Genomic DNA, 24,506 nt, shown 5'->3' on the forward strand with positions numbered 1-24,506 from the left:
GCATCTTCACGCCGGTGCCGGCGCTGCAACCGGGCACTCTCGGCGACTGCAGCATGAATGTGCAGCGACCGTGCACAATGGTGCATTACGTTGCAAGTGCCTCCCACCGAAAGGGGTTGGCGTTGGCACAGAAACCCGAACGGAAGTAGTTGGTAGGCCAAACCGTAAAAAATACTGCACCCCACATTCCGGAAAGAGGAATATAAATGTACAGCCGCCCACGGTGGCCAGTTGCTGGAGCGTGACGGGCGAGCTTCGCTGAAGGCTGAGCGCGGAGAAGTCAAAGTGGCCCAAAAAGTGCGAGGAATTCAAGATAGCCGGTAAAAAAGCTGGCCCAACTTGCAATAGAGCATTGTAGTACGCGCTGTAGTGGCAAGTAGTAGGTTGAGTAGTAGTAGTAGTAGTAGTAGTAGTAGTAGTAGTAGTAGGGTTGTCCTAGTTTCATGTTCTCGGCGACGACGACGGTGGCGAAAGATACGTAATCGCGGCGTTTGCAAATTGGAGGAACCACGCCGCGCGCCAATGTCTCAGGACATCCGAAGTTACGCCGGAGCGGATTGCTCGAATCGTTTTCGCGAATCGTGATTTCGTGGAGCTTGAATTTTGCTCGGATGAAGTTCGGTAGCAAACGGAAGCGCGAGCGAGCGAACGAGCGAGAGTGGACACCATTTTCCCCGCCAAACATTTTGAGCTACAACTCACTTCGTCAGAGCGGAACTCGAAGGACTCGCTGATGTGTGAGTGCCACGATTGAGGGGTATCGGGGCACATGGCCATCGGAACCAAATGATGTCTGTAACACGTCTAAAGTCTACCTAAACGTTTAATAAGGAGAATGAAATACTTTCTTATCATTTCAGCTGTTTATGCATCAATCGTTTAAATTTGTAAACATTCAATAGTTATTCAGTTTTGGACTTAGCAGTTAGTTTAGAATGAACTAAGTTTGTAGAAATAGTCTACAGGGTCTTATATATCTAAAAAAAAATAATTTAGGAACATAATTCTTATCAATGAGCAATATTTTATTCACAAAAGTAGTTGTGGAGTTATTATTAAATAAAATATACGACCAAAGCAAAGCTATCAATAAACTCATAAATGAAAACTAAATTCTTATAAGAATTTCAAGTGGCACTATGAATAAATAAAGACAGGGGTTACCACTCATAAACTAAATTGCAAATGAGAATAAGACTATCTATAAAATTCTGTCGTTTTCATCAAAGTCAAAAATTTATCTAAATTGAAACACATAAAATTAATATTATTATATAAAGCATAGAAATATGAAAAAAATCAATAATAGCTATTAAAACACTTTTTCCTTGATGTACTAAACACGTTTGTGAAGACAATATTTGCCGTTTCGTGTTCAAGAGATCCAATATACAAATTCGCTTTCCTTTAATTATACAAATAGCAATTGCGAAAGGTCAACGGATGTTTTGTCGAAAGCGTGGCACGAACTGAGAGTCTATTTTCGGTTTGAATCCGTACCTTCAAAATAAAACCCTTCACAACATTGATCCTTTTCCGCTCGAAAATGGTCCCGTTCCAGCTGATTATGAACTGACGCTCGGAACTGACAGCTCAGACCGCGGGATGGGGAGTGGCCGTGGGTCCGCGGTGAGGCCGGGTTTGTTTTGGTTCACCGTTTTCCCGGCACTGTGGCGTGTGTGGCCTTTGACGCGATTTTCTTTTCCCTCCGCTCCGGCGATGCCGCTCGAACTGACAGCTCGAACCGGACGCAGCCGCCGTACGGATGACGGTAGTGGCGCATGCCCGTTGCAAACTATTTTCATCGGCCCCATCCAAACACAAACGCTGCTGCGGACGACCTCGGACTGGCCGAAAACAGCCTCCAGTGCCAGTGGTGTTGTTTAGGGAAAGATTAGATTTTAGCGAATACGGCGTTTCCTGGAAAGTAATTGCCACCGACAGGAACGTCCATAGGTGCCAGTGTTTGGGTACAGGAAACGTGCCATCGACCATGGTGGACATGGAGAACGGGTGCACGTGAAGACCACCTCGCGTGAACGTAGTGATGCTGCGTGTCCGCGGCAGTGAGACGTAAAGTGAACTATTGCTAGCTAGTGGTGTCCAAGAGGACGATGCACTTAGCTACTGAACAAATCTAATTTCCGGAAACCAGATAGTGGACCGGTGCAGTTGCGCCTTCGGGACCACAGCGAGTGCAATATGGTAGGCCCTCGATTGGTGGCTCTAATCAGTGTTCCGTAAGATAAGCATTCCGATGCCATATGCTCAGTGATAGAACCCCTGCGGACTACTGAAAAGCTGAGCGGAGCTGTGCCGATCGATAGGGAACAGGACAACCAGCCAGCGATAGCACACACCCCATCTGCTTATCAGACTCACTCATCCAGCTACTGTCCGGAGGATATTGAATTCATTCCACAATGTCTGTCCAGGTGAGTGTGGCGATGAAAGGCCTCTTCCCAAAAGTTCCTCTCAACAGATGATACTACATTAGAGCTCAGCGTCAAAATGTCTGTTGGTGACTCTGTCGCTTAGACTAGAATTAAGTAGTACGTGATTCGAATGACCAAAAACCTCCCGACCAGGGGCCACGTTTTGCGTTCCGTACTGAAACACGTGCATATGTGTGTTGTTACTGATAAGGTGAGCCGTGAGCCAGCGGGAGAATCTTTTTTTGTTGCTCTGTTGAGTCACTTCTGCCTGCCTGTGTAAAGTTAATTAATAGTTAATAAACCTAACTAATTGTAGCTTTGCACGGAAGTTGTAGCTTTGACAGTCATTAATTCAGAATAACTGGGAAACAAATCCCTCCCTTTGGAATCCTTTACATTTTAAAAACGAGTTAACCAATAACGATTCGGTGCTATCAAAACTGTAAAGTTTCAACACATTTGACGTGAATGCCAGTGCTTTGCGAAAAGCACACCACACGTGTTAAAATATTTAGAATTGCTTAATGCTATTGCACTGCGATCCCTGGATTCGCTAGGAATGTTCCACGAGGAATGCGGCTTGGATCGTCCATCACTCCGCGGAACTGAAGCCAAATTGCGACGGCACGTACCGACCGTCCATTAGGCCGTGGCTAGTAAATTAAGGTGTCTATTTACATCATCCCGCTTCGAAGTCAAGACGCCTCTACTAAACAGGTCAGCCCCTCCCGGTGGGAGGGAAGCAGGGAATTGCCGAAGCGGGGTCCGCGAGTTGTTTAGATTCAAATTCCGCCACAAACACGACAGCCATGGGGGAGCGGTGCTAGATGCGAAATCCGTAATAGGGTTGGGCACAGGGCAGCTGCGTACATGTTGGTGTATTCCCTCGCCGCTAATCGTTGATATAGAGTTCACCGCGAACCTCGCCGGTCCGCGATAGAGAAATACCGCGAATTAAGCACTACGTAATCGTTGACTTTGGCCCGTTTAGACAAATTGCCCGGCGGTTCGAACGCCAGCACCGGTGGCCAGCGGGTGTGGGGCGCTCTCGGCCGCCGAGTCCGTCGGGCGAGTGCGTCATTGCGCGGCACACGATCTCTCGTGAGTATGGTTGTGGTCGCGAGGGTTAGAGTCGGACCGATCAGTTCGTTACGACGGTTGGGCGAGAGAAGTGGTCGCTCGGAGGTCGTGTTGAAAACGTCAAAGCATTATTTTGCAGAAGTGTAGTAGAATGATGCTCCGAGTCAAGTCCAAGTTCGTCGTTAGCGTATCGAGCTGTCGGGTGATGAATTAGTGAAATTGAGTTGTGAGGTAGCGATCGTGCTTCACGAAGTGCCCATCATCAACTGTCCCGATCGCGATTCATTGATCACGCGCATTTCGCTTCTCTCCACCAGATGACCAGATATAAGCAGGCCCAGTTTGCCGACGAGGACAGTAGCAGTGTTGGGTCGATACAGATCAACGAAACCACCCGCAGCCCAACGATGCACATCCGGTACCATGCGGCCCGGGGCACGTCCCTGTGGAACGCCCGGAGCAAGCTGGAGAAGGTGCTGATCTTGCTGCTGATGTTTGCGATCGTGCTAATAGTGGTGCTGAGCAGTCTGCTGGCGAACGACAGCACACGGATTCTGCACGTTCGGCCGCACGTCGGCAACGGTAAAGATAAAGGTACGGCGGCGCTCGTGAGGCGGACGTCTATTTTTAGTGTCAACAATCGGGACAATGTAAATAACGACTTCTACGCTGTTTCGTGTTCTAGATGCGTACGGTGTCGACGAGCAAATGCCCTGCCTGAACCATCACTGCATTTTTGCGGCCAGCGAGATACTACACTCGATCGACTGGTCGGTAAACCCGTGCGACGACTTCTACGCCTTTTCCTGCAATCAGTGGATCAAGAACAACCCGATCCCGGAGGGTAAGTCCATGTGGGGACTGTTCGGGAAGCTGGAGCAACAGAATCAGCTGGTGTTGAAGAACGCTCTCGAGCGGCCACTTTCCGAGTTCAAGTCGAAGGCGGAGAAGAAAGCGAAACTCTACTACCAGTCGTGTTTGGACGAGGACGAAACGATGGAGAAGCTCGGGGCGGAACCGCTCCAGAAGCTGCTGAAGCAGATCGGCGGTTGGAATGTGACGGCCAACGCGAGTGGGTTCGACGTGCAGAAGTGGTCCCTGCAACGGACGCTACAAACGCTTCAGATCAAGTACAACATGGGCGGTCTGTTCGGGTGGGCCGTCGGTGAGGACGATAGGAACTCTAGCAAGCATATCATACAGGTAAGCGGCTAACGGTAGCTGATTGAGAGCCGCTGGTTGATAACCCGTTTCTCCTCACTTTCCAGATTGACCAAGGTGGATTGACGCTCCCGTCGAGAGACAACTACTTGAACAAAACGGCGAACGTCAAGATTCTGACTGCCTACCTGGACTACATGACGAAGGTGTCGGTGTTGCTGGGGGCCGACGAAACCGATGCCCGTCGGCAGATGCAGGACGTGATAGAGTTTGAGACGCGGCTCGCGAACATCACCACACCGCAGGATATGCGCCGGGACGAGGAGACACTCTACCATCTGATGACGCTGGCCGTGCTGCAGGAGAAAGCGCCGTTCATCAACTGGCAGGAGCACTTCGAGGAAGCGTTCCGGCTGGTGCGCCGGAAGATCACCGAAAAGGAGAAGGTCGTCGTCTACGCACCGGAGTACCTGGAGAAGTTGAACCTGCTCATGAAGGAGTACACGGCAACGGACGAAAAGAAGATGTAAGTCGACGGTGGGGTAGGTTATGGCTTCGATCTGATCCGATCTGACGTTCTGTTCTAGCATCCTCAACAACTATCTGGTGTGGCAAACGGTACGATCGCTAACGGCGTGCCTGACGAAAGCGTTCCGCGATGCGTACAAGGGTCTCCGAAAGGCCCTGATGGGATCGGATGGTGGCGAAGAGCTCTGGCGATACTGTGTGTCCGATACGAGCAATGTGCTGGGTTTCGCCGTCGGTGCCATGTTCGTGCGGGACGTGTTTCACGGTGATTCGAAGCCGCAGGCCGAAGACATGATCAACCAGGTGCGGGATGCGTTTAAGGGAAACTTTAAAAACCTGAACTGGATGGACACGGAGACGCGCCGGTTGGCGGTGGAGAAGGCGGACGCCATAAGCGATATGATCGGTTTCCCGGATTACATTCTGAATCCGGAGGAGCTGGACCGGAAGTACCAGGAGCTGAACATTGACCCGAAGACGTACTTCGACAACAACATCAACTACAACATCTACAGCCTGAAGAAGAACCTGGAGAAGCTCGATCAACCGGTCAAAAAGACGCGGTGGGGTATGACTCCACCGACGGTCAACGCGTACTATACCCCGACGAAGAACCAGATCGTCTTTCCGGCCGGCATTCTGCAGAACCCATTCTTCGACATAAAGAGCTCGAAGAGCCTCAACTATGGAGCGATTGGCGTGGTGATGGGGCACGAGCTGACGCACGCCTTCGACGACCAGGGCCGGGAGTACGATAAGGTCGGTAACCTGCACCAGTGGTGGAACAATCGGACGATCGAGCGGTTCAAGAACCAGACCGAGTGCTTCAACCAGCAGTACGGTGCGTACAAGATCAACGGCAAGAACATTAACGGCAAGCAGACGATGGGCGAGAACATCGCCGACAACGGCGGTCTGAAGGCGGCGTTCCACGCGTACATCAACAACGAGAAGAGCAGCTACACCGACACGGACACGCTGCCCCTGCCGGGCGTTAACATGACCCACCGGCAACTGTTCTTCGTGTCCTTTGCCCAAGTCTGGTGCTCGGCCGTCACCGACGAGACGACCACGCTGCAGATCGAGAAGGACTCGCACTCACCGCCAAAGTTCCGCGTGATAGGGCCCCTGTCGAACCTGCGAGAGTTCTCGGAAACCTTCAACTGCCCGGCAGGCACGGGCATGAATCCGGTGGAGAAGTGTGAGGTCTGGTAGGGAGGTTCGGGTGCGTTTTAAACGCCTGCCCGATACGGTTGACCAGGACTACGAAGCGCACGTGGTGGTACAAACTTTTCCGTTCTTTCTCGTCCCGCCGCTCGGTGGTCTCTTTTATGGGAGCGCGCCTCTTTTTTGTGATGCTTTTACTTTACGCTTGACACGTGGCCGGGTCGGCGTTAGAAGAAGATTTCATCTCCTGCAAGCCAAATTATACACAGTCACACACAAAGCATAGGATAGGACAGCACTCTGGCCGCGGAAACAGGAGGCAGTTGGTGTTTTGCAGTGGTCAAACCACTGCGTCGATATCAATTAAGGCCGTCGGAGCAAGTCTTCGCGGAGGTTCCCATCCTTCGCTGTTCGATGTAAGTTTTGTAGGTTAAGCAGATGCCGGATGTCAAAAGCCAAACACGACAAGCGGACAACCCGAAAGTTCCACTATTTTATTAACGATTTTTCTATCCTTCGAGTGCGGCACGATCGGCGACGGTACGATTGTGGCACGGCGGGCATTTTTACCTTATTTTATATCGTTATTCGATCTTTGCAAAACCCGGAACAGCTACAAACTTCTAGTGTGCGTAAGATTAATTAATTGTGATGGTATCTTAAATGAGCGAAACCAAAAGAAATATGTAATCTAAGGATGGGTCCGAAGCGGGAGAACACGGAGTCGTGCTGTAGGGTGACGTACTTGCAACGTTTAAAATTAAATCAATTCCTATTAGACGACAGTGTAACAATTTATACATTCACGAGGGAAACCAAAAATGAAATAATACTTATCTTAGAATGTACAACTGTTCACACGAATGGGTGTTGAATTTGGCTTTGAGAAATGTTTTGTAATTTATTACCACTGATAAAATGTAAGTATGAAAACGAACTTTATGTCTCATTACAGTTATTGGCCAACGTTTTTAGCTTTACAGCTTAAGCTCAAAAAGGGTTGTTGGGAATCCTAATGCCATGCGGTGGTCACATACAATTTAAACATTTTTTATTCGTTCCGGGGTTTTACTACCTTTGACTACTACGTGTTGTTTTAAGTCTTTGTTTCCGTTGCGCCAGAGATACGATTCTGCCTTCTTCGTTCCATCGGGATATCTGACTCGATGTCCAGCAAACATCCGATCCGATGAGCAGTGCAGAAGTAAGAATTAATTACAAAAGTAGATACTTCAAATCGAAGAGATTTAGCCACAGAAGTTTGATTTTTTCCACGTCGAGACATTGGTTGAGTGGACATCTAGGTATTGCTGAGAGCGTAGGTATTACAGATTAAACTCAGCCGAATATACTGTTTCGGATCACATTTAGACCCTGAGGTTCTCTAGAAAATGGAGTCAGAATTTGGATAAAACGAGAGAATTTACATAGAAAAAAAGTCGCGTAAGAAATCCGGTTGTTGATGTTCAACACTACACTGATGCGACGGATGTGAAGACTTCTCTACTAATTTTCTGGCAGTGAGAGCTGAGAATATCTTTTTTAACGTGCTATCTATTTTGAATGGAGCTTTTTGGGAGCAACCCCTAAAACTATTCATAAACGTTATTTTCTAAAGATTTAAAGATGCCAAATAATCATTAGTTCCAATTTTTCTCTCTAGTAACAAAAGTCCACTCTTTGATTCTCATGCAAAAAGGATGTTTTACTTCACTCCTAAAACTGTTCTGGATCTTGGAATCCTGATATAATCGGTATTTGTTCGGACATCCACTAAAAATCCGGTATTTGCTCGGATCAGACAATTGCCGTGATAAGGTATTGCTGCTTTGTAAATGTTGCAGAAATGCATGGTGATTTATTGATACGAGTCCGTTCGAAGGGTTCGGCGTCCATCAGAAGCATAAGCTCCCCATCGGGCATTATGCTAAATGAAGGTATCACGTCGGGTTCGGGCTCTATTGAACGCTGGCGGTCCGCCGGTCCCACACGATCCACTCGATCCACTCGAGGAAGGGCGCGACTCGGATAAACCGTACCCTGGCACAGGTCCGGTGCAGGACAATACCCACCAATCGATAATGGTCCCCTCGGTCGCTCTCGGTCTCCCCACCCGGGACCCGGGCCATGACCATGGGTGCCAGCAGCTCATCGTAGCATACGTTTACGCCCGTTCTGGCACTGGCCATCGGGCTTTCCCGTGACCCCTGCTCCGGGGGCTCGCCTTCCGACGCCCCGTCGCCGGACACGTTCACGGCCGAGTAGAGAAAGATTTGGCTCAGATCGCCGTCGGCACTCGGCCACCAGAGGCACGCAAACTGACAGGTGGACAGCCTGAGAAATATCGTTTCAATTTTCAGCCGGACAAAAAGAAAAACAAATCAATTCCGGCAACCGTGATGGCCGGGTCGGGTGGGCCCCACTTCTCTGGGTGACCCCCCAAAAAACCCGGTGAGCGATACTTACGATACCTTCCGTTCCAGTTCGATTAGTGCGAGATTGCTCTGCTCCTTGGGTGCCTCCCGGCCGATGCCGTCGTGAGCTGGCGGATTGTTGTTGACAAAGTTCGGGTGTTGATGGAATATCTTTATACGATGGTCCACTGCCCGGCCGGCGGCCTCGACGATAATGAATTGCTCCTTCGTAGGGCCTGTGAGTTTTCGGGTGAGCAAGAAACGGTGACTTGTGTGTCCGTGGTGCCCGTGCCCCGCACACAGTCGAAGGTGATTTATTTGAGATTGGTCGATTTATTATGTTGCGGTCCGGAGTGGATCGCCATCCCGGGACATCGTACATCACCCCCACTGTGTGGTCGTCGATGGGCCGTCGGATGAGTATTACCTGCGCCATTGTCCGGTGAGCGTGAACCATTTACTCCGGAGCAGCTGGCCGGGGCTAGCAAAAATCGGTCACTTATCAGCACGGCGTAGCAATCAATCACGACCGGGCGAAAGCGCGGGTTCCGAGGGTTCACCCGATCCGCCACGCGATCCGCGGATCTCGCCACGTACGCCAGATATGAGAACTCCTCATCGCCACATGCCCGGCGGTATCGGCGGCACACTTGGCGGCGCGTTCGATGAGGTGTTTTGGGAGGCGGCAAAAATAATTTTCAATTACCGATCGGCGGTGGATATCCAAATCGGGCACTGTGAGCGTCACTTACTTCGTTCGCTAATCCTTTCAATTGCCGTGGTGGTGGCTTGTGCGGTGAGTTCTACGGCTTCCGTGCGTGCGGTGGTCTCGATCCAGTCTAAATACCTCGCAATGCTGATGAACCCAGCGAGACTTCTGGTGTTGCACCGAGCGGTTGTCTGAGAAGCCGGTGAGTCCTCCCGGAGCCCGGTGAACGAAACGACGCCCAGGGCGGTCCAGCTCCCGTTTATGCTGGCCACAAACGCTCCTCCGCTGTCGCCATTGCAAACATTGGTTCCTGGAACACGTGGCTGGAAATTAGTATTTTTATTTTGATCTTTGGAGCTAATAAAGCGTTGGTTCTCGTTTATGTTGCTTCCTAGCTTAATTTGTTGTAGATTTTAATCGCTTATTATATCGTCCAAATCGGAACCGCAAAATTCCTACAAGATATACCAATTTTGGAATAAATGATGGCAGAAGCGACTTACCGTTTTCCCAACCGGCACAAAACATTCCTTCGTACAACACTTGGCTGAAGAGAGGCGGATCGCTTGCCAGGCACTGAAGGGGGCTTACCACGGGCATAGCCGCGAATTGGAGAGTCCGCGGAAGGACATCGCCCTCCGTGAGGCCCCAACCCGAAACGAACCCATATATCCGCTCACTTCCGGGTCCGGGTCCAGTTGACAGGCAAACTGGCTGCACGAACTCGTCAAACTCGAGCACCGTCCGCAGGGTGAGCATCGCCAGATCGTGCCGTGGGGACCCACTGGAGTAGTTACCGTGCCGGTGGACGCTTTGTACTCGGTGCTCCTGGGAGTGACGGGCCATGGCCAGCAGCTCGTACAGGCCCACGCGAACCGTCAACTCGTTGGCGGCCATCTGATACCCGCTCCGGCTCGTTACGCAATGGGCGGCCGTGATGATGGCTCGGGGCCCCACGATGAACCCGCCACAGGCGTAGGCAATGGTCGCCAGCTGTTGCACTGCGTGGTGCCAAAGGGCCACATGCCAGGGAAACTGACCCGGCCAGCTGGCGGTGCCACTGGTGATGGAGCCCGGCGCCCCAATAGGTCGCTGGCCGCAGCGGAACGGTTGGCCACGGACGCCGCCGTGGGAGCCATCGGCGCTGATGGGTCCCGGGAGAAGACCTAGCGCTAGGAGCAGCAGCACGACGGCGATGCCCACACTATCATCGGTCGCCCTCATGACACTGACAGCCGACCTTGCTGCGGACGGAAGCAATCCACGCACATCGATCGAGCGCACAGTTTGACTGACATCTTCGACCAGAGGCCTAGTGGGCCGTCGTAGAATTCCCGGAGCATCGTAAATACACGTCGCACCGGGAGGTGATACGTAAAGTAACCGGGAATCGGAATCCTTATTTCTATTCTAGATTTCTATAAATCTACGTTTCCGAAATTGAACAAGAAGCTGTGGCTGAGAACTTGAAGATGTAATTCGATCGATCGAGAAAAGTAATCCGAAAATACTTCGTCGTACTTTTTGTGTACAAAACCAGGAAAGGCACTCAATGTCGACGACACTACGGATGTTTTATAGACCTCCATGCTGTAGCAATCTTGACTGCAGTACTCCTCGAACTCTAGTTCCGAACGCGAATCATAGTCACTCGACGGAACTGGATCATTGGCAAAGGTTGTTTTCTCCAAAAGCGTGTCAGAGTGTCCGTTGGCGCTGGAGAAATAATTTCATCAATTAAAACCATCCCCAATTCCAGTGCGAACCACTCCACAGGAATGGGTAATTATTCGATTCCACTTCGACCGAACCGTCTTCCGGCACATCGTCAGCAGAAAGTGGATTGATAACCGCACATCGCGATCTTCGACGCCGCAAAGGGCAAAGAAAACATCGAAGCAGCGATCGATTCCGGTGGCCACTTGCAACCTTGCACTCGGTGTGACTAACGGACCGTGTCTCCGGATCACCCGACGTCAACGTCAGCGGCGTGGAATGGGAGAATGAAAATAAATTTGTTTACAATCCGATTCCCGGTTGTCAGTTTGCGTTTGGCCAGCCAGTGGTCCCGGTCCCGGTTCGGTAATTTTCTCACGTTTCGCTGATAAACCACCACCTGGTCGGAAGCAGATCCCTCTGGAGTGGAGTTGCCGTGGCCGTGATTTGGTGGCTGCGGCGACTGGACCGTAGCATTCGGTCGAATTGGGAATCCGACCGGAATGGTACGTGCAACAATTTGTTGTCCGCTGGGAAGGATTGGGAAGGGCGTTCGACGTCCTTCCGGGACCCGTTGGAGCTACGAAGCGCAGCTTCCAGCTTCCTGCTGGAGGGTTTTTATTTCTGAAAAATCACCACCTAACGGACCGGGACGGCGGTCCGATAGGAGGATTACATGAGGGAGTGATTCGGTTTTCTTGTCGGTTATCATTGGCGATTTCCTCTTCATTAGAGTCGACCGCCGGTGAAGTTGGATCCGAATATGGTTAGGTGCCCGCTCGGTACCCGGTTCCGGTGCGGGAAGAGAAAAATCCAGTAAACACCTTTACCGTGCAGTCGCCGGAAAACCGAAACCCGGTACACGATGATTCGTGGTTTTCGATGCGCTGCACTGCACCAGGAACAGATTGCAGGGCCGAACCTGGGTGGATTATCTATCAATTTCAAATTTAACTAACGAACAGCTTGCAATCAATAGTTACGATTCGATTCGATTTATTTTTACTACCACCGGTGGTTACCTTGTCGGCTTGGGTCGACGTACGGGATTGGGGCGGAATTTGATAGTTCCGCAGTAGCGAGCAGTGCCAGAAGGCTGGCCAAGCGTTTGCCAAAGGCTGTAACAGATTTATGGTGCAGTCAGTGCTACCCGTGTAAGCGCATTTCAGATTAGAAGCGTTAGAAGTTGAACTGAAGACGACAGACGACGTGGTATGGTTTTACTCGCGGCTCGTGTTGTGTGTAGAAGCATTGAATTCTGCGATTAAAATGGAACATCGAAACCCTTTCAACAGTGAATGACTTTAATTGATTCATTCATTAAATTTATCAACACCGGTTCGGTCGGTTTATTTTCGAAAGCTGGAACCATGATAAAATAAAACTGAACATACATTTCAAATGTTTGCTTTTTTAAACAAAGGTTTCTTTTAGTTTGCCTAAATTTGATTCATCATAATCTTTTTGTAAAAATAAAGAAATTTTTAATTAAAGCTTATGGATTTTGACAATGTAATTATCATTCAATTGGGTACGTTATAAGTATCGGTCCGAGAATACGAAATTGGCCGGTAAAATATTCGGTAAATTGAAAACACCTTCCCACAGGTGTGCGAAAGATTTAAGCGCAATGTAAATTGAAAATCGACCATCGTCGGGGTGGTGGCTGCCACATAAATAAACAGCAGAAGCAAGCCCATCGCCATTCCGGCGGCCCCGAAACCTACCGCATCGAAGATGACAATAATTTTGAAAAATAGCCCGAAGACCCGACCAGGAATGCTCTGGCCCTGGAACGCTGATTACAAAGTTGCTCCTTCGAGTGTATGCTGCTTGTTGCTGGAACAGGGCCTTGCACTTCGGGGTTTGGTGTAAATTTTATCAAACATCACATTGCGCTTCCAACGCCAGGGTAGCGATCGCCGTTCCCTACAGGTGGCGTCGTGTAAGAGATTTTGTTTTATTACTTCCCATTAGCATCAAAATTGCCACCGTGAACCGATGATGAATCACTTCGCTTTGATGTGCAAAGTTGAACTTGTTCCCGACGATGTTCGGTCACAGTCAAGACAAGGCATGAGATGCGAACATTCCTGCGGCACCCGGACAGCGCGATACACGGGGCCGATGGTTTGGAGGGCCCGTGGGGATCGCGAGGCGAAGAAAAACGAAGCATAAATTATAGCGCCAGTTTGAAGATGCCGTTTTTTTGTCCGGTTTGATGCCCGCGAGGAGCTTTCGAGTCGATGCAGCGGTGCAGCAAATTCATCATCGGATCGTTTACATGCCGACAATGAGTGATCGGTTTCGGGAGCATAATTCGTGTGCAGCGAGTGATGGGGCACTTGTGGAACCCGAACAATACTGAACCATGGGAACGGCGTTTTAATGTTGTTTATATCATGCTGAACACTGCAAAACCATACGAAATTTATTGTTTTTCTTGATTTTTAGTTAGCGCGTTGGCTATATGAAGTAAAATTTCGTATTCCCATTGCATTTGGAGTTTTATAAATTTCTTAAAATCTTAAAATTACCTTATTAAAAATATTAACCTTACCTTAAATAGTTATACTAGAACTTTAGTTTATTTTTTTTTCATTATCTATCAAGATTGTTGAATACTTTAAATATTTCTTGCATCGTAAAATTAGTGCAGGATAGCTGCCAAGTCGGCGAAATTTCAAACAATTTTCTTCTAAATAGCGAATGCAAGAGCGCGTAACGCTTTTATGCTGACACCACAGATGCTTGAGGATGCGAAAGAATGCCAAACCGAACCGACCGACTGGGTGGAGCTGGCAAAAGGCACGAGCTGAGGGGCCACGACGGTGTAAGCACCATCGTGATGTTGCGCGTTTGCAAAACTTTTGTTTACTGTTTTTTATCATGTTAATTTCATGCTGGCATGCTTTAATGAGTCTATTAGCATAATATCGTGCCGACATCATAAATTGCAGCCGCGGAACGGGTTCCACGGCCGCAGATGGCTCCCGAATCCGTGGCGGGCGAGCGAAACTCCATTGGCTAATGTAGTTGTTGCGCGGTCCGGACAGCGTCGGTGGCATCGTTGCATCCTTGCGTGTGCATTCTTTCGCCTGTTGCATCGACCGGGACAGGGACCGGGGGCCCGTCGGGCGCATGTAAGGGTGGTTGTTTTTCATCGCGGCATTACAACCAATTTAGCTTCATTTTTCTCGCTCCACGCAGCCGGGGCCCCATTTTCGATCACTCGAGATGGACAGGTTTTTGACGGGAATTTTAATAACGGTCATAAATATGTCACAATTTGGCTGGGTTGGACGGGCTGAGGGGTGCCCAGCCAGGGGTGCCTTTCTATGAGGTGGTATCGGTTAGAATGCGAAGCGAGCGAACCCTTGTTTCTGGCAGCGCATGATACTGCGTTAGGTTCGACATGATGCTGAAATAACCGAACCAAATTAATCTTTCGTCTCACTGAAACGCGTTGGGGCAAAATAAAGCCGTAAAGCATAAATCTAAGAAGCATTCTTTTGGTGTGTTTCACGCGAAGCATATTTTTTGCTAAACCACTTATGGCGAACGCTAAAGTCAGACGCTGAAGTCGAACTAGCTTGAGCAAAAACCATCAGTCTTTAAACTTATACGAAAATACCAAACAGAACCTGATAAATCTAGTTTTAAATCTTGGAGGTAAATATGAGGCGTTTGTCAGAAAAACAAGACTAATAAAATATGTAACTAAACTAAATATGTAACTGTAACTAAATATGTTAGATCACATATTTTGATGATGTCACGTGCTTAACTTTCGGTTTACTCTCATGATAGGTGACTAACTAACATTACGACGGAAAAACGTTAAACCAAGTTTTCCTTTTGTAATGAAATACACGCTACATGATGGGCAGCATCAAGCGCATGGGATAGCCGTAAAGCTTCCTTCCGAAAGGACGGTTGCAATTGGCCATCACGTTTCGCTGCTCACCGGTACCGTGGTTTGTTTATTTTAATATGCAAATAACGCGTATCGGGAGAACCACATTTACGAAAATTGCCACATTCCATTGCCACAACAACAATAATGGAACCACTTCCCGTGTGCGCAGGGATCACCCAAATATTGGTTCCGAACGCCGGACTGGCCCCGTTCTGATAGCAATCGGACACGGTGACCACGGTCGGACTACGCAACCAGCAATCTCATCCGTTGCCATCCGTCGGTCAATGGCAGGATCGGTGACTTTGCGATGGTTCGGTACGGGTCGCCCACTTCCGGCCGCACTCGTTAATGGGAAGCCCGCATGGTCGTCCTGCATGAAGGGGCCCTCGAAAACGTTCAGGCAAATCGTACCGTAATTGAGCCGATTCCCGGTACGAATTTGGGGCTTACAGCTTTCAGGTACGGCTCCCGAAAGTGCATCCTGTGCAACGATCCACGCTGGACACAGGACTTCCCTCGGACCAGCAAGGAGCAAACTGGTTCCGGTGGCGAGCCATTTTTTCCACATTTATTCACGTTTAGAATAACATAGCCCAGGGCTGCTGAAGGGCGAGCAAAGGGACAGTATGATATGAACGAGAGAGAAAGAGAGAAAAGAAGAGAGAAAAATGAGACCGAGAGGGAATATAGGTGACAGCAATGCAACGACCGGTTGACGCAAACCACATTCAATCCATTAAATGATGCTTCATGACGACGACGGGGCCTATAGCGTGTGGTTAAGCCAGGAGTGCCTGTGTGTCCGTCCCGAGTTCAAGATGTGTTTGATTTTGTGCTACAAACCCATTTCCGCATTCCACTTGCCGGCATGATGACATCGGTGAGGCCATTGGTTTGCGGTCGATAGGCATTGCCCAAAGCAAATCCCTTGCATCTGTTTGGGAGGCACCGGCGGGGCACGATGTGCCGAAACGTTGGAGATTGATCTGGCCAATCCCATTTACCGTCAGAAACCATCAGGATGTGGCCTGCGGAGCTGGGCCACGTGCACTCGTCGTGTTGATACAATCGACAAAACTTCAACCCGCGCTACTGAAATCGGTAGCCACGGAATCAGGTTTAACAATTCAAATGTTTTTGCTTTGTCACAAATTAAACAATTTACCAAAACGCGAAACGGTGCCGGTTGGTGTCCGTTTGTTGCTTGGTCCACTTTTTGCCTTTAAACGCTCACTGTAGCTACTGTTTAGTCCTTTAGTAGATCGCAGATGGGTTTTACTTCCAAACGGGGGATGTGAATCTCAGTTTCTATCTATTTTTTGTTCTCTCCCTGGAAGCTGAACTTTTTCTCAACTGTAGATTTGTTAAATGAATATTGAATTCCGACGAAGGACGATATTTCTGAACTGTACTTCAACACTTTTGAGTTTGTAACTCTTTTGTAGCATTTGCTTGTACCAATCGGAACTTCCACTCAGGTTTAATAAAGTAATTTAAAAATTTATGTAACTATGATTATTATTACTATGTATTATTATTAGGACGGACAGAGCCCTATTAAGCACCAAGTTTTGCACTCTTTGTTGCACTTTTGCACACTGACTTTGTTCCAAAAAAAATTTATAAACATACCTCTTAAGTAAAACGGAAACAAAATCCGTTTGTTGAAATGTTTGCGAAAACTTGACTACTTCAATATTTAATTACAAAAATCTGCTCATCTATGTTTTGTGGCCATCAATGATAAATTCTCAGACTGGCTAGTTACAAAACTTTAGATAACTCAAGTTAACTCCAGGTACCTTTACGTATAGTTTATCTGGTTTATGGTTATAGATGCTAGATCCAGCTTATGCCTCATATCTTTAATTTCGGTAATCTAAATTAGGTAATGGTTCATTTAACCAGTACGAATTAAGTCAGACGGACGGACGGATTAATTATCTATGTATTTGTTCAAAGTGCAATATAAGTAGAGCATTTCGTTTTTCTACGTAGTTAGAAGTCGACTGTAGGTTGTTGATGAAGATCACTCGTTACCTCCCCGAAAACAACGTCCTGTCGCGCATCGGACGGAGAATGCCCGAGGTTGGTACCTCGTCCACCCGTCGTGTTGCGGGAAATGTGTTTTTCATTTACCACTCGAGTTTCGATTTTCATATTTATCCTCTCCGCCCATCCTTGGCGATCATCGTCCTTTTTTATGTTTCAACAGCCGGGAAAACTCATCCTCATCTTCCGTTCGCACCCGTGGCCCTGGACGGAAAACCCACAAACACTCAGAGAATATCCGCCGCTTCCCGCGCCGGCGGCGGAAACAGAAGGCTGCATTAGCGGCCAGCCAGCCAGCAACGCCACCAAGGCGCGGACCGTCTGGTTCCGCGTGGCAAAGGATAAATGCTTGTCATTATTTTTAATATCGGACCGAAAATTGAAATTTTCCTTCGATCAATCTTCCACCGCCAGCGGTGGCGGCGACGGCGACGGCGGTGACAGCGGCGGCGGAAAGCGTGGGCTCTCTCCGGTTCGGTGGGAACGGAAACGTGAAAATAAAAACCTTCATCACTCGGCCAATGGTGATGTTTGGCCGAGCACTTTTGGTGCTTTCTCCGGTGGAAATGTCCGGGGCCTCCGAAGGCTGCGTAGAGCCTCGGTCGGTTCGGCTTCGTAGCCAAGTTTGCCGGGCATTGGCATGATGAGGTCGAGCCGCCCGGTGAAGCCGCGCTAGACAAATCATCTTCCAAAACGCATTCGCATTTATTCGCAAACGATCGCGCACCATAATGGAGTTTTCCACGGGCCCCGGGCGAAAGGATTGAGATGAAAATTGGGGTTTCCCTGGGCCGTGGGCGATATTTAGGAAGCGGGCAAAATTAGGGGAAAAGTCGTTACGCATCTACGGTCTCGGTTTTTCGTTCTTCTACGAACTACGGAACCGGGCCTTTTACCGGTTCGAAGGAAGGCTCAACGGTTGAACATTTCTCGTCGTTTATAGAGGGCTTTAAACCCCCAAAACAAGACATCAACCCTGAACCTGAGCTTGAAGACTGCGTTGTTTGGTGTTTTTGTCAAATATTCGAATATCTTATGCTTTACTAACGCGACCGATGCCGACAACTTATCAAGTTAAGAGTTTTGCAGATCAGCTATTCCACACGAATAAACACAAAGTGCGGCAGTGATGAAACTTTGACGCAATAATAGGCACATGTGACAAGCCAACCGATCACTGGCATGGAAAAAAGATGCCGAAACAAATGAGTGAACATCGATAAAATCGTCGTAAATCGCCCGGCACCGTAGCACAACTAAACAGTGAACCAATAAACGGTGCACATGATCTCACTTGTTCTGCCACTTTTTCCCGGAAGCGTTTGAAAGTTTCGCCAAATTGTGTTGTTGTTTTTGGTTTCGTTTCTACCGGCGAGTTCCTCTCTCGTGCACCGAAACTTCTGGCGAGGGCGACCTGTGGGCAACGTTCCGCAAAAGTAAGTTTAGCATCAGCATGTCATAGTACACCACTTGGGGGAGGCACGTCCTTGGTGGTGAGTCCTCTCGGGCCACTGCTCGGATTCTGTTTCGCACCCCGGATGATAATGAAACTGGACGAGGTCGGTACTGCAAAAGTCAGTTACTTCACGGTGCTACGGGCGAAACATTCCGTTACACATCCACTGTTTCCACTTGCCAACAGCTAAAATGTTATCGATGTTACGTTACGTTCCTTTTTATCAGATCAAAAAGTTTGCGAGAATAGCAGCAGCCCGTCGCTGCCAAATTGGGTGTCGAGTCGTCGGAATGCGGAACTTTCTTTCGCACGTTGCATTGCATCATCTTTGGTGTGTCCTTCTGGGAACCCTTTCGCTAGTTCTGGAAAGTACTGGAACCCCTTTCTGGGTCGGTTATTCTCTTTGTTATGGGCTGCTGGCGTTTACGAAGCGGTTTAAGGACGTATAGCGCTTCAGGGTGCTGCAGTTTGCGAACTCATCTTTGAGTGGCCAGAAGTTTTATTTTAATGTTATCCATGAAAAAGAGGATGCTCATTTCACAATTTTGTTCTTTCTGCCTATTAAACATTTGTTTACGTTTTTCGAACTAAAGAAAAATTAATCGATGAGGTATAAGAGAATGTTTGATCTTTAGGATGGCAGGTCTGCCACTTTTTTTATATAAATTGTGTCAATTTTGCTTTTGCATTCAAACATTACTTTAAAGATTCAGATTTTATAGCCTTTCTTTAATTATAATAAAATACTGAATCGATGTTAACAATCTTTTTGGAGTCTTGCTATCGCGTATACTCATCGTTTTGATTATATTCGTAAAATATTTCACATAATGAATTGTTCTACTGAAACGTAGAATTAGCATGAGCAAACTGACTGCCTGCTGACCGAATATATGCCGGCAGAAGATCTAGACGATACCCCTGGGCAGGAAACAGGAAAAAGGCCACTCTATCTCGCGTGGAACAAGTTTCGAGTCAGCTAATCAACGGGAATGGGTGTCAGACCCGGACGACTCGTATGCAAAATGCTCCGTTTCTAGGACTGCGTTCAACTGCCTCGCAGGAAAACGCGGAGCGTGCCGTAGCCAAAGTGGCCAAAGCGGGCGGAGAGAAATTGAACGAACGTGCCGGAAAACGAAAAGGCCAGCCGAAAGGGCTTTGGGCTTTGCAGACCGCCGAGCCGAGCCGTGCCGAGCCGTGCCGAGCCGTGCCTACCGCCACGTACACTTATGGCATCGTTAACAATTACGATTACGTGTGTTATCATGGTATCTGCTTTGGCTAATAAGATTAAATTTAATGTAATCTCACCTAATCCTTTTGCCGGCGGTTCTCGCATGCAGACCCGGCAACTTGACTCCACGGCGGTAGAGGGCACGAAAGTTCTAATTATTTTCGTTGCCAACTTCCGCCGTGTGGTCTCCGCTGGAGGGGCACTCCGCCACCGAGTTGAAGTGAGCTAACCACCGTGGGATCCACTGGAAGGACCTTCTGGTGGGGCGCGCGACCCAGACGAAGCGCGAATTCCTTCCGACGAGCCCCACAATGGCGCGCTGCTGCCATTTTGATTGACATAATGCCCCGACTTCTCGGTTGGTCACTTTGTGCGGGAATGCCTTTTCACCGGGGGGATTATCGGGTCAGGTGCCCGTTACGCCCGGACATCCTGGCGTCGTGCCGTGGCCGGGACGATGATGATAATCGTTTTTGATGGCCCGAAGACCCGAAGTTGCCTAAAAGTGAAATGGCGTTCGGACAACTTTCGGAGTCCTTCCAGCTTCGGCACCGCACAGCCAGCGTGTGCGTAGTGGGAACCGGCGGGGATCCACTACAATTGCTCATCTGCATTTATAAAACATAAATTTATCTCCATTTAAAACAAGTCCCCCGAACCGCTGGAGCTGCGCGGAAGAGTTTGCCTTAAGTTTTGCCGAATTGCGAACATTATAAAAATGCTTCCGAACGCTGCAGCGCCACATTGTCTGGCAGCTTGGGCTTGGCTCGATGGCTTCGGCGCGAGTCCTGCCGCTCTGGGGAGTCCGTTGGCCCCTCTGATCACACACGTCCCACTGTCCACTGACGCTCACAGCCTGGGTATGTAAATCCCTTATTTATTCAACATTTAGTCGAAATTGGTGCACTTATTGTTATTGTGATCAAATCGTAGCGCGCCAGGACTAGACCGACGGCTAGACGACCCACGGCCGGACTCCGGTCGGCAACGCAATAGAAACATGCGACACTTTTAAACTGCGCCGGAGCCATCGAGTGGAAATTGAAACGATTACCAAGGCGGAGGGCAACTGGAGTCAGAGCACCGGGCACTCCGAGGGACAGTTAAGACGGCGGGGATGCGCTGGTACCCGGGAGGACAAATTCGTTCATGCGAGTGCCCCGCACCGCCAGTCCGGATATTGTTAGGACCGCCCCAGCCGGCGGTTCCTGAGGCGTGGACAGTTCCTTGGCAGCGGTCGTGGCGAAAAGAATGTCCAGATCGGGGCCTCCGAAGGCGACGGAGGTGACTTGGGAGACCGGTAGCGGAATCTCCTGCACAATCTGGGCCACCCTGGGAAAGAAATGTAGGAAACGGTCAGTCTGAAGGAGCCGTCGAAATGTTGTGTTTCAGAAGAAAAAGGAATTCTGCCTTAGAGTTATTAAAGGAGATATTATATAGATAGAGTTATTAATATAAGAGGAGATATAGATAGAGTTATTAAAGGAGAAAGGCCCAAAGTCACATACGATATTACCAAGGTACAAAGTTCATTGATTGGAAGGTGTCTTCATTTCTACTTAGACCCAAAACGAACGTTATGACGCGTTGCGTCAGGATGCCTTCTTCGGCCCTGCATTCAAAGGGCTTTGATTTCCTAAACTTCCGAAGCAACAGTGCTTACCCTACTTACTGTGGGTCAATCTTGACGATTTTGGAACCGGCAAAGAGGGCCACGTACAGGTTGCCGTCGGCATCGCTGGTCATTCCGTCCGCGATGAACTCGGTAGCTGCTTCGTCATCCTTCAGCCGTATCAGCACTCTCTCCTCGGCTGCGGCGATAACACGTAACTGTTGTTGAGCACCGTCACAAGGTAAATGTGGCCTCACTCACCCAGATTGCCGTCCGCGTCGATCGCGTACTCTTTGATGTCGAACGCGAACGAATCGATGTAGTAGAACCTGTTTGTTCGCGCACTCCACGTGAGCCCGTTCGAGATGTGTACCTTACTCTTGAGCGGCACCATCCGGCCCGCGGCGCCAGCCTCATAGCGGTACAGCTTGCCATCGTCCATCTCGAAGTGGTTGCGAGAATCTTCCGCCAGCATGGTGCCGGCGTACAGACGACCCTGCGGGTCCACCTTGCCATCGTTGAACCGATGATCCGCGGCGTCTGAGCCGAGATCGGCCAACACTTGGCTGACGGATGCTTTCGGAGACCGACCATCCCAGCTGACTAGCAGCAGCCGGGTGCCGGAGCCGACCACGAACTCACCGCGGCGACGCTGCACAGGGATGATGAACGATGCATACGTAGCGCCCTCTGCGACCGGTTGGTAGGAAGTGTGATCACGCCGGAGATTAGAGGCGGATTCTGCCGGAAGCTCCCACCTTAGCTACCCACTTACCGAGAGGGGCCGAGTACGTTTTGGCTTCTCGCCAGTCGTACCGGTGCAGGGTGGCGCTCAGAATGCACACATAGTACAGACTCTGCGACTCGGCGTCCCAGTGTGGGCCTTCTCCGAGCTGCAGAAACGGACCGGGCAGTACCTCGACCTTTGCGTTCGACATCGTTTTTCGCTTTCCGCAGCCCAATTTCGGTCCAAGAACCACGAAGCTCGAAGAAATCAGCTGGAATAAGCCCTTATCGGTTAATTACTCGATGCTGATAGAAGGTCTACTATCAAAATCTGACGAGGGCCATCATTATCGCCATCGAGTTGGGATTTAATAATGATAAAAAAGGGTCGTAATGCTATCGTTACCTCACAACAGTAACGTGACGTATTCGTAGAAATGTTTAAATAACCTACATAAGAAGAACCTCAAGCTGAGGTTTGCATGCTTTAAGGTCAACCCTCCATCGCATTCTGTATCCGTTTGGCGTATTCCTCGAGGCCGATTATGCGAATGCAGAAAAGGCGCATCGATGAAGTGTTGACGCGTCCTTCTATTTATCCACCAAACGCGCACACAGACACACTCTTCGGGGCAATCACAGTGCAAACAAGGTGCCAGGCAAACTGCAGTGACCTGCGACAACGATAGAGTGCCTGGCCGTGGTGTATAAAATATCGTCGTAACTGTCATCCGTAACGCATTACCGATTATGGGCGAGCGATATCAAGTGGAAACTATACCGCCATTCACCGAGCTCGGCGAAGGGCCGCACTGGGACATTGCGACCCAGAGTCTGTACTACGTAAGCCTCAGCAACGGCTTGATCTACCGGTGGGATTACGCGGAGCAGAAGGTGTACGGTGCATCAATCGGTGAGTCACACGGCCGCTTCGGGATGAACCCTCGGTTTCGCGTGAAGCTGATGGTCCGACTTCCCCTCGACAGATGGAGTCCAGGAGGCGAGCTTCATCATCCCGGTGAAGGGACATCGTGAATGTTTCGTGGTCGGTGACATGAATCGGGTCACCGTGATCCGCTGGGATGGCCGTTCCGGGAAGGCGGCAGTGTGGCGTGAACTGGTGACAACTGACCCGAAGGTAGCCCACAATCGCCTCAACGATGGCAAGGCGGACCCGTGGGGACGGCTCTACTTCGGGACGATGCTGAAGGAGCAGCTGGGCGATCCGTTTACGAAGGGCACCGGCCACCTGTACCGGTACTGTGACCGAACGAAGAAGCTGGTGGAACAGGAGCGCAACCTCTTCATCTCCAACGGTCTGGCGTGGAACCGGCAGACGAATAAGTTCTACTTCGTCGATTCGGGCGCCAACGAGATCAAGGAGTACGACATCGATTTGGAGGGCAACTTTAGTAAGTATCCGCCGTCGGTCCAGTGGAAGGTCCAGTGGTTCTAACGCCCTTCAAACCCCTCCCGCAGCCAACGGAAAAACTTGGTACGACTTCAAGGTCAATGGCAAAAGTCCGGGCTACTTCTGCGACGGCATGACGATTGATGTCGAGGGCAACCTGTACGTCGCAATGTTCGACTACTACAAAGTGCTCAAAATTTCACCAGAGTATGAAGCGTTGCGTGCGTCGCTGGGGGCGAACAGAGCTCTCTAATGTTTTGCTTGGTTCTCGCTTGGCGTTACAGGAAAAAGATCCTACAGGAAATCAAGATCCCGGCCCAGCAGGTGACATCGGTAGCGTTTGGAGGTCCAAATTTGGACGAGCTGTTCGTAACTACGGCTGCGAAGCTGGTTCGAGAGCCGCAGAAAGATCCAGCCGGAGCCCTGTTCAGAATCACCGGCCTGGGCGTGAAAGGGCTCCCGATGAATGAGGTGGTTCTGGAACTGTGAGGATGAACATGAAGGTGATTGATTGAAATAAAAAACTGTCAATTCATCTGTATTTCATCCATTTTGGTTTGAAGGAAAATGGTGCAAAAATTAGCTCCCCTTGTGTCGGGCTGCTTCTACAATCGCGCCAGCGAAGGCCATCAGCTTAAGTTTGAAGGACATTTTTACACAGACTCTGGCTTTCTGTCCTAACTGGAGAGTAGTTTAGTTTATGACTTTCTTTCATTAGTTTCATGGGCTCCGTCCCTTGACTATGGATGGTAATATTCAAGCATCGAGACGGGAGACTCATTATTCGTAGGTCAGGATTCCACTACGGGCGCAGAGGCGGATTCATCTTCGTCCTGACAGTAATGGTGCCGGTAATGAATAATAAAAACTTCGGATGATTTAT

At 49.4% G+C, this 24,506-nt stretch overlaps 4 protein-coding genes across 9 annotated transcripts; 2 read left to right on the forward strand and 2 right to left on the reverse strand.

The window, feature by feature from the left end:
- The first annotated feature begins 2,325 nt into the window (after positions 1–2,325).
- On the forward strand, positions 2,326–7,213 carry LOC131212760 (endothelin-converting enzyme homolog). Of its 4 annotated transcripts, XM_058206764.1 has the most exons (6): positions 3,434–3,536; positions 3,655–3,746; positions 3,833–4,109; positions 4,201–4,718; positions 4,784–5,202; positions 5,264–7,213. In XM_058206764.1, the coding sequence occupies exons 3-6, from the start codon at positions 3,833–3,835 to the stop codon at positions 6,417–6,419; spliced, it is 2,370 nt and encodes a 789-aa protein (XP_058062747.1). In that variant the 5' UTR covers positions 3,434–3,536; positions 3,655–3,746; the 3' UTR covers positions 6,420–7,213. The 4 variants fall into 4 exon arrangements, with proteins under 4 accessions (XP_058062745.1, XP_058062748.1, XP_058062747.1 ...); XM_058206762.1 differs by lacking the exons at positions 3,434–3,536; positions 3,655–3,746 and adding an exon at positions 2,326–2,435; XM_058206765.1 differs by lacking the exons at positions 3,434–3,536; positions 3,655–3,746 and adding an exon at positions 2,326–2,435 and having other exon boundaries at positions 3,833–4,097.
- An 890-nt stretch (positions 7,214–8,103) lies between these two features.
- Positions 8,104–10,764, reverse strand: LOC131209286 (uncharacterized). Of its 3 annotated transcripts, none has more exons than XM_058202319.1 (5): positions 9,998–10,764; positions 9,538–9,804; positions 9,240–9,434; positions 8,838–9,021; positions 8,104–8,705 (listed from the first exon to the last, which is right to left on the reverse strand). In XM_058202319.1, the coding sequence occupies exons 1-5, from the start codon at positions 10,716–10,718 to the stop codon at positions 8,330–8,332; spliced, it is 1,743 nt and encodes a 580-aa protein (XP_058058302.1). In that variant the 5' UTR covers positions 10,719–10,764; the 3' UTR covers positions 8,104–8,329. The 3 variants fall into 3 exon arrangements, with proteins under 3 accessions (XP_058058302.1, XP_058058301.1, XP_058058303.1); XM_058202318.1 differs by having other exon boundaries at positions 8,105–8,705; positions 9,213–9,434; XM_058202320.1 differs by having other exon boundaries at positions 8,375–8,705; positions 8,843–9,021; positions 9,213–9,434.
- A 10,205-nt stretch (positions 10,765–20,969) lies between these two features.
- LOC131210855 (regucalcin-like) lies at positions 20,970–22,424 on the reverse strand. Its single transcript, XM_058204161.1, has 4 exons — positions 22,262–22,424; positions 21,748–22,176; positions 21,547–21,685; positions 20,970–21,206 (listed from the first exon to the last, which is right to left on the reverse strand). The coding sequence occupies exons 1-4, from the start codon at positions 22,422–22,424 to the stop codon at positions 20,978–20,980; spliced, it is 960 nt and encodes a 319-aa protein (XP_058060144.1). The 3' UTR covers positions 20,970–20,977.
- A 538-nt stretch (positions 22,425–22,962) lies between these two features.
- On the forward strand, positions 22,963–24,175 carry LOC131210217 (regucalcin-like). The gene is made up of 4 exons (XM_058203429.1): positions 22,963–23,125; positions 23,199–23,624; positions 23,692–23,830; positions 23,908–24,175. The coding sequence occupies exons 1-4, from the start codon at positions 22,963–22,965 to the stop codon at positions 24,110–24,112; spliced, it is 933 nt and encodes a 310-aa protein (XP_058059412.1). The 3' UTR covers positions 24,113–24,175.
- The last annotated feature ends 331 nt before the right edge of the window (positions 24,176–24,506 follow it).

The sequence above is a fragment of the Anopheles bellator genome, chromosome 2 (genome assembly GCF_943735745.2).
Source record: "Anopheles bellator chromosome 2, idAnoBellAS_SP24_06.2, whole genome shotgun sequence".
In the NCBI taxonomy this organism is placed as follows: Eukaryota; Metazoa; Arthropoda; class Insecta; order Diptera; family Culicidae; genus Anopheles; species Anopheles bellator.